This window comes from Mastomys coucha, unplaced genomic scaffold, assembly GCF_008632895.1.
Source record: "Mastomys coucha isolate ucsf_1 unplaced genomic scaffold, UCSF_Mcou_1 pScaffold22, whole genome shotgun sequence".
In the NCBI taxonomy this organism is placed as follows: Eukaryota; Metazoa; Chordata; class Mammalia; order Rodentia; family Muridae; genus Mastomys; species Mastomys coucha.
Genome location: NW_022196905.1, coordinates 60547036 through 60560204, shown reverse-complemented (window position 1 = coordinate 60560204; position 13169 = coordinate 60547036). Strand labels below are relative to the sequence as shown.

The 13169-nt window shown below is 42.5% G+C and overlaps 1 protein-coding gene across 1 annotated transcript in view; it reads right to left on the bottom strand.

Annotated features, from left to right (window-relative positions):
• Window positions 1-9824: 9824 nt before the first annotated feature.
• Window positions 9825-13169, bottom strand: part of Slc30a9 (solute carrier family 30 member 9) — a 50332-nt gene continuing 46987 nt past the window's right edge. The window contains exon 18 of the mRNA XM_031342526.1: window positions 9825-11444. Within this exon, the coding sequence (XP_031198386.1) occupies window positions 11400-11444 (45 nt within the window). The 3' untranslated portion in view covers window positions 9825-11399. The remainder of the gene's footprint in view (window positions 11445-13169) is intronic.

The window sequence follows — 13169 nt, the reverse complement described above, 5'->3', positions numbered from 1 at the left end:
TCTTTTCCTATGTCTCCCTTCAAGTCACTTGTAGCTTGTTCTTCCCTCTTTTGCTTCTTTCCCACACCTTGCAGGCCCCGTTTACTTCTCTGGTTTCTGTCCTTACAGCTGAAGACTTGGAGCTAGGAACCATGGATGAGAGAAAAACGGGAAATTCTGAGTCTGGGTTACCTCACTCCATATGACCTTTCTTAGTACCGTCCAGCTATGTACACATTTTATGGTTTTGTTTTCTTTCTAACTGAATAGTACTTCATAGTGTAGATGGACCACATTTTCATCCTCCTCTATTGTGAATACAGTGGCAGTGAACGTGTCTAATCAAATACATCCTCAATACTCACAGATAAATGTAGTTCTCCACCAGGGCAGTGGTGGTACACGCCTTTAATCCCAGCACCTGGGAGGCAGAGGCAGGTGGATTTCTGAGTTTGAGGCCAGCCTGGTCTACAGAGTGAGTTCCAGGACAGCCAGGGCTATACAAAGAAACCCTGTCTCGAAAAACAAAAACAAAAACAAAAAATGTAGTTCTCTCCCCTCCTGAAAGAAATTTCTTTTTGCAACAGAGACAATTACGGAAAACTGCAACTAATCCAAACTCAGAGCCTAAGAAATCTTGTGGTTCCATCTGATAATCTAGAACATGATTCCTGTACCTTCATTGAGGAAGAGGGTGTGGAAACGTAAGAGCCCAAGGGCCAGGAATTTTGCTGATTGTCTTTCCTAGAAATGAGAGAGAGGCTACACCCATGAAGTCTCAAGATGGATGCCTGAGCAAAACCTAAACACTGACGATGCCAATAGACATGCTAACATGGAAGGAGGGGAGCTCATGGGGCTCAAGTCTGGGACTCCAGACAATTTAAGAGTGCCAAGAGTAGAAGAAATGTCTTCCTCAGGGGGCTATCCAATACCAAGTGACCAGCTCAGAGAGTATATACATACAGGTAACATACTGATGGGACAGGTTATAGTTACGTATTTAGGAATGTGTGTGCTTGTGTGTGTATGTGACAACAATTAAGGAAAAATGTCATGAATCTGAGCAAGCAAGAGAGAATTCATGAAAGGGATTGGAGAGGGAAAGGGGAAATGCTATAATTATAATTTCAAACAATAGAAGTTATAAAAAAAGGAAAAAGAAAAAAGAAGAGAGAGGCTAAAAATAATACCCAGGCAGAGATACAGCTCACTGGTGGAGCATGTGCCTAGCATAAGCAAAGTTCTGGGTTGGATGCTTAGCATCACAATAATTAATAAGAGAACTACAATGTAATTTTTTGTTTATTTTTGGAAAGATATCTCACTGGTGCACAGGCAGGCAATCCTCCTGCCTCAGTGTCCTCAGGATTAGGATTCTAGATGTGAACTACTACACCCAACTCGACACTAGATTAATAGGCCTCCAGGTGTCCCTCACTCTTGTACCTTGGACCCATCCATTGTTAAGTAAACCCTGGTGACTTGACCAGAACTGAGACAGTGCCACAGCTGTGACAGCTGAGTTATTGCTCAGCGACTAAAGAACAGGTGGAGGTTAGACATGGGATCAAAGGGAAGCTTCAGAGTGGGCTGAGGCAGGGGAGTGATGTCACCATGAACTCCAAACAGCAAATAATTTGCAATGTGAACTGTCTATTCTGGAATTTTATGTTTAATATTTTTGGTTATTTTAGGCAACAAAACCCATTGAAAACACAAGTTAAGAGCCACAAGTAAGAGAGGGCAACTGTACTGTCTTACAGCTATAATGATCTACTAAACTGCTCTCTTTCCAGGCTGAAAAAAAAAAGTCTCCCATTAGATCTTGTTATTTGGTAATTGTGACAAAAATACGTAAGAAACCGTTTAAACAGGGGAGGAGGTGGGGATAGGGTTTATTCTGGCTGAAGGCTCCAAAGGCTTCAGCCCTGTGGTTGGTCGATCCATTGCTTTCTGGGCTATCATGATGTAGAATGTGCCGGCATGCAGGAGGCAAGGTGTCAGAGATGGGCCAGACAAGACAAGCCCTTTAAAGGCATGGCCCAAGTGGCCCGCCCCTCTAACTTGACCCCACCTCCTAACAGCCTTTTAGCCCCCAAGGTCTAATCAATGCTCAAAAGCACCAACATGGTGGGGGTCATGTCTTCAACACAGAAGCCTTTGGGGAATCGTGGTTGGGGGACATTTTATATCCAAATCCTAAGAGCCATGCTTCTAGAGGTGGAAAGACTGGGTCAAAGGGCATGGCTATCTTTTAGGTACGTCCTATCTATTGCAAAACCATCTTCCAGGATGACAGTGAACTGCGTATTCATCATTAGCAGGTTGGAGTGTCTTCATACAGTTTGCCATATGAAAATTGGTGTAAGCTTGCTTAAAAGATAGGTCTATTTTTACACTGCCCGGTGACCATCTGCAGGATCCCCTTCCTGTGCAGTCCTGCATAGCCTATGTCTTTCTTCCTTCTTCTACCCTCTAGAACCAACCATCAAGCATGGGATATTATTTCAGCTTGGTCAGTTACGCAGTACCTCTCATCCCCGGGGCAGCTCTCGAGAACTTTACATTCTGGTGGAAATCAACAAAAGTGCCGTGGTCAGACACCAATCAGGGACAAGATGCAGGAGGTGGGAGATGGAGAGGGCTTGCTGTTTGGTCTGGGAGAGTTATCACCGATGAGGCAGCAATGGACCAAACATTTGAAGCCACAAGGCAGGCAGTAGAGGCGTGTGCAGACCATTTCACAAAGTGTATGTGGGCTGAGGGCACACGGAGGGAATATGAGGGGCAGGGAGAAGCACACAGGAGGCCAGCCTCTGAAAGAGATACTTGCTTTTAATGTTTGTTTTTTCTTTTTGCTCTGGATTGGGGAATCACTGTTCTAGTATGTTTTTGTAAAATGAGTGGTAAGTGTTCTGATTCTAAAAATCCAAGAATCTGGTCACACTCTTACACTTCATCGCACCTGCTGAGGAAGTGTAAGTGAACCCAGAAACGCCAATGCTTATTAATTTATAGGAGTTGCTCAGGATGCTTCTAAGTGGGCTCAGATTAGAATCTAGCATCTCCTGTCGTTAGAGCTAGCCTGGCCAGCACTGGTCTGTAATGTGCTAGCAACTGCATGGCCTTAGAGGCCCCAAGAAAACCAAAGGCCACAGCCACATGCTGTCCCGGTTCCTATGTGAGATGACCAGTATGCCATAGCCATCGCCCTAGACGATCAGGAAGGAGAGTCAGCTCATGGAGTTAGTAAATCTACTTCCATCACCTTCCTTCTAGAAGGTTCCAACCGGCACTTTGTACAACACAACTATTCAGTAAATTTTGACACGGGTTCATATCGAACACAGAAAATAGGCCAGTGAGATGTCTCAGCAGGTCATGCGAGCTTGGTGACATACATTCAGTCCCTAGAAGGCACATAAAAGGCCAAACGTGGTGGTGTGCACCTGCTCTCCCAGCACTGCTACAGCGATACTGGAGGTGGAGACAGGAGAACTCGCCAGAAGCTCAAGGCCAGAAGTATACAGTTCGCAACAGCAACAAGACCCTTGTCTGAAGTCACCCTCTGCCCGCCACATGAGTGCCATGGCATGTGCTGCCTCCCTCACAAAATAAATGGCAAATAAGATTGATTTTTATGTGCGTGGGTGCTTTGCTTACATGTATGTCTGTATACCATGTGCATGAAATGCTTGAAGAGGCCAGAGGAAGGCATTGGATGTCCTGGGAGTTATAGATGGTTGTAGGCTCCCATGTGGTTGGTGGGAATTAAATCTGGGTCCTCTGGAAGTACAGCTCTTAACTGCTTAGCCATCTCTCCAGCCCCTAAATAAAAGAAAAAAAATTAAACTAAGATTAAAAAATAAATCAGATTCATCCAAATGATCCCTTCCTCTTCAAATGCATGCATTGGTAAAACTACCAACCCTTAGGGCTCCACAGACAGTACTCACAGTACAGCACAGTAGCATTCCATCATGCTGAGAGTTCTCCAGGCACAAACTATTTTACACAACATTCAAGAGTTCATTTCTTCTAAACCCGAAACTCCTTTTGAGTTACCTGGGCACACTGACTTCCAGTTTTCATCTGTGAATGCTTTTGGCAATGCTTGGGTAGGCACTGAGTAAACTCACACGAACTCTTAGACTCACATAACATACCAGTCTGGGCAGGAAGTTTTGAGGGTTCAAGAGCAGTTTTTAGGGCCCATTGTCCCTGAATATTTAGCATGATTATGAGCCAGAGATGGGAGGTCAAATGTTTCATTTTCAAAATGACAAATTTACTTGTACAAAAGAACACTCGTTGGTATCCTTAGATGGCCCTCAAGCTAATTATTTATAGCAATACAATTTTGTCAGAGCCAAGCTGGACTGTGGTGATGGCTCTGTGGATAAAGTACTTGCTTGCCTTGCAAGTGCGAGGACCAGAGTTCCAACTCCCAGTGCCCACGTAAAAGCTGTTCAGGCCCGAAGAACACCTGTAATCCTGATACTCAGGGATCCCTGGGACAAGCTGAAGAGTTGGACTAGCAACAGCCAGTGAACTCTGAGTTTAGTAAGAGACTCTGAACACACACACACGCTCACACACCCTTTTGCATGTCCACCTGCACACAAACACTTGCACAACACACACACATACTCATAGGGGTTGAAGTGTAGTGGCTTGAATAAGGATGGCTCCCATGGTGTATTAGTCAGGGTTCTCTAGAGTCACAGAACTTATGGTAGTCTCTATGTAGTAAAGGAATTTATTGATGACTTATAGTCTGTAGTCCAACTCCCAACAATCAACTCCCAACAATGGTCGGCAGCAGCTGTGAATGGAAGTCCGAGGATCCAGCAGTTGCTCAGTCCCACAAGGTAGGCAGGTGAAGCAGAGCGAGCCTTCCTTCTTCCAATGTCCTTATATAGGTCTCCAGCAAAAGGTGTGGCCCAGATTAAAGGTGTGTGCCACCACACCTTTAACCCCAGATGTCCTTGCTTGAACTCGTAGATCTTCCAGTCTTAATCTTCTAGGATTCATAGCCACTATGCCACCACACCCTTAATCCCAGATGATCTTGAACTCATAGATCTTTCTATCTTAATCCTCTGGGATTCATAGCCACTATACCTCAAGATCTCCATGCCAAGATTCAGGTCAGAAACTTGTATCTCTCAGCCTCCAGATTAGGGCCAGGTGAGCCTTCTAATTCTGGATTGTAGTTCATTTCAGATATAGTCAAGTTGACAACCAGGAATAGCCACTACACATGGGCTCATATATTTGTATGCTTAGTCCCCAGTTGATAAACTGTTTAAGATGGAATAGGATTTGAAGGTGTGGCCTTGTTGGAGGAAGTATGTCACTGAGGGCTAGGCTTTGAGATTTCAGAAGCTCACACCAGGCCCAGGAGCTCTCTGCCTGTAGAGTAGGATGTAAAGTTCTCTCATGGTACTACTGCTCCAGCACCATGGCTTGCCACCCCCGCTCCCCGATAATCATGGACTAACCCTCTCAAACTTTTAGCATGCCCATAATTTCTTTTATAAGAGCTGCCTTGTCTCTTCACATAGAGAAACCCCAACCAAGACAAAAAGCTACAACTTCCTCCTCAGGTTAGGTTCTACACAGTTGTGTACTATAGATACCCAGACAGTGAAGAGATTAGGGTGACATCACCACATTGGAGCCACACAAAGGAGCTGCCTGTGCCAAGAGAAGTGCTCTATAGCTGGCCAATCATCACAGTAGTTGCAGGGCACATAAAACCATGACCAATGTAACCGAGGACTGGAGTTCATCCAAACAGTGCCCTGCTGTGGGATCTACCATATGATGAACACAGCATATATCCTCTTGGAAATGCAGTGACTCTCAGTTAACACAAAATGGGGAACTGGTTAAGTGCTCTGTATTTCTTTTCTTTTTAAAAAAAGATTTATTTATTTATTATATGCAAGTACACTGTAGCTGTCTTCAGACACCCCAGAAGGCACCAGATCTCATTTTGGATGGTTGCGAGCCACCACGAGGTTGCTGGGATTTGGACTCAGGACCTTCGGAAGAGCAGTCAGTGCTCCTAACCGCAGAGCCATCTCTCCAGTTTTGTTTTCATGTATGAGTGCTTGAATGTGTGAATATGAAAGAAACACTTGTGTGCACAATGCAGCACCCAGAGGCCACGGGGAGCTGAATCTCCTGGAACTGGGGTTACAGATGTTCATGAGCAGCTTGATGAAAGGAGCTGGGGTGCACCAATGCTTTTAAGAAACTGAGCCACCTCTGCAGCCTTGCTGAGTACTTTTTAAGTATAAGAGCTTCACTGGTGTACAGTACTTTACAACCCTTGTAGAACAAAGGGAAGAAGATCCATGTGCGAATATTTATTTAAAGTCCTCATAGACCAAACCAAATGCTTGTAATATCAGTTGTTCCTAAGTGAAGAAAATATTTGGGCTGAGAGAATGTTCCCTATAAACGCTACAACATTCATTGGATTCTAGCAAACATGATATATCCTCACCACATGCTAATAATTATTATTAAATTTTGTGAAACCAAGAAAACATAACATAGCAAGGATAATGACAAATTCTGTTAGAAGTTATGAACACAATTTTTAGGGTAAAATGTGACATCACACATTTTAGTTCTTTAGCATATAAGATAAAAAGCCTACATGTTCAAAAACCATTCATTTATTAAGGGGAAAATCCCAAATTAAGAGGTGAGTTGTTCTTACTTACATATCACATTAAGGAAAAGTAAATCCTGAGAGGCCAGGACTCTTTTAATCTGTCAGTCAAATCAGACAGATAAAACACAATGTAAAATGAAAATTTCCTTTTTCCATAAAACCAAGCCTAGAGATGAAATTTAAAAATTGCGAATATAAGAGTCAGACGAATCTTCAATATATATGCTTTCCAAAGTTCCATCTCAAAGGCAGGATGAGGGATTCAGGGGCCACAATCTCTGAAAGCTTTACCTTCAATTCTTCGCTTCACTGACTTCTGACAGTTTGGCAAATTGGGGGTCATCACGTTTAAGAGAAATGTCAGCAAGGCTTCACAAATGTGATCTGAGAGGATAATACAGATTCCAAATGCCCGTGCCACTCTCTGAAGCTTCTCTGTAGGCCTGTCTTCAGATAGTATACTTTTAGCAAAAGTATCACCCAGCTACCAACTATTAAAGCGGCACTGAAAAGCCGTGCACCCCAAACTCAAACTTTACCTTTTATTCTCTGGATAATTAAGGGGATGGGTATATTTGAGTATGGGGTGGAGAGCGGGTGGCGGGATTAACTTTAAGAAATTGTGATTCAGCCGGGTGTGGTGGCGCACGCCTTTAATCCCAGCACTTGGGAGGCAGAGGCAGGTGGATTTCTGAGTTCGAGGCCAGCCTGGTCTACAGAGTGAGCTCCAGGACAGCCAGGGCTACACAGAGAAACCCTATCTCGAAAAACCAAAAAAAAAAATAAATAAATAAAGAAATTGTGATTCTAATTCAGGGGTTTCTTTGACAGTGGATATTCCTGGCCACCAAGATGTTTCACTTAATAAGGATTCCTTGGGTGCCAAGATGGCCCACAGGGTAAAAGTGTTTGCCCCATAACTTGATAACTTGAATTCCACTCCCTGCAACCCAAGTAAAGGTGATTGGTGGCTCAAGTCCACAATCCCAGCCTACTACTGGGCAATGAGGCAGGGGCAGCTTGCATGTGCAGCAACTGTGTTTTTAGTAAACATAAGATATATGCTAACTGTTGGCATTCAGCACCAACATGAAAGAAATAAAGAGTTCTTCTGGTAATAGGAGTAAGAAATAGATAGGAAGAGATGGAGGGAGACAAGAAGAGGTAGGCTAGCCATACTGTATCGTACCCACGTGGGAAAAGTAAAACATTAGACGACACGAGGTCTGGTCACTCAGTCATCTTGAATTTAATAATAATTCCTTTGTTCTCCCAACAGGTAAAATACCTGGGGCAAAACCCTTCCCCCAAACTACGTCAGTGTAACAGTCCAATCAGTAACTTCCTTCTTGCTCAATGGAGGTGGAGCTTCTGAATGTAGCCGGTTCCGTTCAACAGTGGGCAGCGCTGCGTTGCTGAGTTACTGTCCGGGCTTTGGGGAGAGAGTCTACAGCTAACCACATGCTCATCATCACTATTGGATTTTGTGAAACCAAGAAAACATTTCTATGTAACAAGGATAAAGAATGACAGATTCCGTTAGAGGATGTGAACATAATTTTTAGGGGTATTACAATGTTTCAGAAACAAGTGGGTGTCGGGGTTGGGAGGTGTGGGGGGAACAGAACCAATTCCTGCAAAGTTGTCCTGACTTCCACAAACATGCTAGAATGCATATGCACTTGTTCTCATACATATACTATCAATCAATAAGTTAATTGCTTTTTTGGTTTTGTTTTTTCCAGACAGGGATGCTCTGGGTAGCTCTGGGTGGCCTGGAACTTGCCCTGTAGACCAGGCTGGCCTCAAACTCAGAATCCACCAACCTCTGCCTCCCAAGTGCTGGGATTAATGGTATATGGGCAGATTGTAATTTTTTAAAAAGAAACTTAAAACCTGGATAATTTATGCCTCTTTCTTTAAAACTAAGGTCTAGTTTTACCAAACTCTTATCTTTGTTTTTCTTTAATTAATCTAAGTCTTGCTTTGGTCCATAGCATTTAAACACACAAATATGTGTCCCAGCAACTGAACTCAGGTCATCTGGCTTAGCTGCATGTCTCACTAGATCTGGTTTTAAAATTATAATTTGGCTTTAGTTCAGAGGAAAAAAAAATGGGGCCATCCATTTCCTGGTTTCACACATACTTCCAGACACGTTGCATCCTTTTATGACACATTTATATAAAGTCTCTACAATACCAGAACTAGAAAGACATACTTTAAAAAAAAAAATTATTTATTATATCTAAGTGCACTGTAGCTGTCTTCAGATGCACCAGAAGAGGGCATCACATCTCATTACGGATGGTTGTGAGCCACTATGTGGTTGCTGGATTTGAACTCAGGACCTTCGGAAGAGCAGTTAGTGCTTTGCCCAAAAGACATACTTTCAAATTATTATTTAAGGTTATATGCTTAATCCAAATCAGATTAAAAACTTCAAAGAAATATGAGGAATTGGTCTTTTTTGGATATGTATGTGCACATGGGTATATGGGTATTATTCATTTGAGTATAGTGTACATATATGTATGGGAAGGGGGTCAAAGGTCAATCTTAGCCCTTGTAGTCTACCTTGTTTGAGACAGTCACTTTGTTGATCACCTCTGACCTCTGTGCACATCAAGCCAGCCTGCCTTTGAGCTTCTAGGACTCTGCTGTGTCTGCCTCCCACTTGGGAGAGCACTGGGATTGCAAGCCTGTAGAAGTGCACCCGGCCTTACCCAAGCTCTGAAGAACTCAGGTCAAGCCTTTTGTGCTTCACAGGCAAGCGCTTCTTTAGGCACTAAAAAAAATATGCTATTTGAAATAACTTCTGGACATCTGTTTGGGAACTTAATTATTGTTATCCAATATGTGAAAATTTCAAAAGAGTTTTACTATGTTCATTGAGTACAATAGCTCTTTCCCGTATGCCAACAGCAGGGAGTAATGAATGCGAACTAAGCATGAAAGGCCAGATGGAACTGGAAACCAAAAAGTGAGTCACAATAGGTTAATAGAATTATTAAGAAGTGAGGGATCTGAGCCTGTAAGAAAAGAGAAATAAGTTCTAGGTATTACTTATGCATGCTGGAAAACTGTTACTGGCTGTGGATCAAGCCCAGGCTTTGCACACAGCAGGCAAACACTTTACTAGTGAGTTCTGTCACAACTCAACAATTTTATTTCTTTAAAAAATATTTAATTTAATTACATATATTTGGGGGATAAGGAACATACCACACCACACAAGTGGAGTAGTCAGTTTTCTGTATCTACATGTGATTCCTGGAGATCAAATTCATGTTGGGAGGCTTGGTGGCCAATACTTTCATCCAATGACCTATCCCGCTGGGTCCAATTTCCTATCTTCAGAGAGCCTAGGCTCTATGTAGTGAGTTCCAGCCAGCTTGACCTCCACAGAAAGACCCTCCTCAGACAGAACAAAGGGTAACAAGCATGTTCCCTAGAGTGCACAAGCACATTACAAAGTCTCATGATCTTCCACCAAGTGTCATTTCAGGGTTGAAGACTACCATAACAAATCCTTTAATCAGAGATTTATTTTTTGTTTCCACATTACAGTTTTCTATAATACACGAATGTCTCAGAAAATCTGGAGACCCTGAGCTCCCAAGGGTGTGAGGACTGTGTGCCCAGCATTCTCCCCAGCAGGGCAGCCACCATTCCTGCACAGCTCATGAGCTGTCTGGGCAGACAGCTGCAGCTTTTCACTGAGTCTTCAGTTACTAAACTGAGTGTTCGTCCCCTCAACACCTCATGGTCACCAGCAAGCTCTGTGCTTTCACAATGTGTTATAGCCAGTATGCTATGCTAATGCCCATTTGAATTGTAGGACATCAGACGCACACAAACCACAATCCATGCTTCAGGGTAAAGAGATTTACTTCTCTCTCAATTCAAAAGGAATCCCACGGTTCACATTTATACAAGTTGTGCCTTCTCTTAAATAAATTAAAAACAAAAATATTAGCCTGCCTGTAAAATTATAAATATTTCTAGTCCATATTACAGAATGGTAAAACATTTACAAATGTATTATTTCCAGTAAATAAACACTATGGCACTGAAGCCAGTTTAAAAAAAAAGTCATACATCTAGGATTATGTCTTTAACATTACAAAAATTAAACCAAATAAGGAAAAAGGTAAAAGAGAGAGAAGAAGTTTTACAAAGTGGCAACTACTATGATCTACAAGATGCGGAAATGTCTTCACTCCAGTCAGTGTGCTGCTTCTGGAATGAACATCTGCTTCTGGATAAGGACATTAGCAAAGTACACCTCGAAACCACGAAGTACACAGAAATACTTTCCCACCTGAGCAGGAACGTCAGCCCTCAAAACACAGTGACTGTTTAAACACCACACAGAGAGCTTTAGCCAGAATACTCAAGATTAGAACTTGGTGGAGCAAGCTTTTCAGTTGTAAGCTAAGTTTCAAGCCCACAGGGACACATCGTACCATGTTAAGAAAGAAAACATGATTTCATGGTTCAACACAGACTGGCTAAAATGAGAGACTGTGGGTGACCTAAGCAGCCAACATCCCTACAGCAGCACAAAGACATGATTAGAAGGGACAGGTTGAGTCCTGCGGCCTGTTCAGTTGCTCAGCACATGAAAGACACATCCATCCATCTGGAAAGGCTCAGCTTCTGCACGCACTGACCCCTTCAGTGGGGAGGAAGACATCTCCACGTCCCAAGTGACTCATCCTATCTATAGGATCTCAAGATCTACGTGCCGAACTTCAGGATTTCGTTTCTGGAAAGAAAAATATTTCCACATTATTCATAGCTAAACAACCTCTTCCCCCCGCTCCCCCACTCCCCCGCCAACTTCAATCCTTTCTGATCACCGGACTGGAGTAACTAAAGGCATTTGTTATACTAGCAAGTACAATCTATGCATAAGAAAAAAATGATCACTGTGAATATATTCTAAACAATACAGGATGCAGGCAGTGGTGGCGCACACCTTTAATCCCAGCACTTGGGAGGCAGAGACAGGCAGATTTCTGAGTTCCAGGACAGCCTGGTCTACAGGGTGAGTTCCAGGACAGCCAGGGCTACACAGAGAAACCCTGTCTCAAAAAACAAAAACAAAAAAACAAACAACAACAAAAAAAAAAAACACCAAAAAACCCAAACAAACAAACAATACAGGAAGTAGCCCTGCCTCCCTGAGTCGGTTCATGCATTAATACAAAGATGCTTTGCAGTTCTCGTGTATGTCAAGCATAGAAGCACTAAAATCATTAATTTCCCTTTTCACATTGAAAAGAAAATCACTGCAAAACAATACCAATCTGAACTAACATGTTGCTAGATTGCTTGATATAGTTTAGTAGTCCATATGGTCTAGGGCAAGTCTGTGCTAAAAAGAAGCCTAAGTTTTTAAAATAAGTCTATCCTTAGTACTGCCCTCCACCCCCCACACACATACGCATACAACTAAAATGTAGCTGATAGTGAAGCGCCATAGCTTTGGAACTGAATGCCAACTGTAATCACACCAATGTTCACTGAGATTCATAGACTCGGCCTGGTCAAGTGCTTGGTTGAGTGGTTTACATGTTGGGTTTTTGTTTGTTCGAGAGAGGGTCTCTCTACATAACCCTGGTTGTCCCAGAAATCAAGACTGGGCTAGGATCTACCTCTCTGTGCTGGGATTAAAGGCCCACACCATACGATCAACTATTTGAATGTTCTTTACAATGAAGTGATATTTAAAAACAAACAAACAAACTTAAGTTGTTTTTTTTTAAACTCAGGTTAGTCAAACGAGTTAGTGGAATAATACTCATTTCTTATTCTTTAATCAAAACTATAAAAAGCATCACAGATGGGACACAGAGACAAAAAAGGGGATCTAGCTATCTTTAAGCCAGCTACAGCTTCTAAGAATTCCCACGTTTGCAAAAAAGATGAAGTGACTGGAGAGACAGCTCAGTAGTTAAGAACACTTGTTCTTACAAGGGACCCAGGTCCCAGGTTCAGTTCCAAGAAGCCACCTAGTAGCTCACAACTGTCTTTACCAAGTACCAGAGGATTTGATGGCCTCTTCTGGCCTCTGCAGATACTGTCCATATGTGTGGTACACAAACATACACACATGTAGGTAAAATACTCATACATGTAAAGTGAAAATAATTGTTGGGCGGTGGTGGTGCACGCCTTTAATCCCAGCACTTGGGAGGCAGAGGCAGGTGGATTTCTGAGTTCGAGACCAGCCTGGTCTACAAAGTGAATTCCAGGACAGCCAGGGCTACACAGAGAAACCCTGTCTCGAAAAACCAAAAAAAATAAAAAAAGAAAATAATTCTTTTTTCTTTTAATATATGAAGCAAAACTATGAGTAACATAGTAAATAAAGTGGAATTACCTCCAACTAAACAGAAAGCATAGAATAAGGGCATGTTTAGTACTATATTCTAGCTCTTCTAATTCTTTGACTAAAGTTTGACATTTTCTTCAGGTTTTTTTTGTT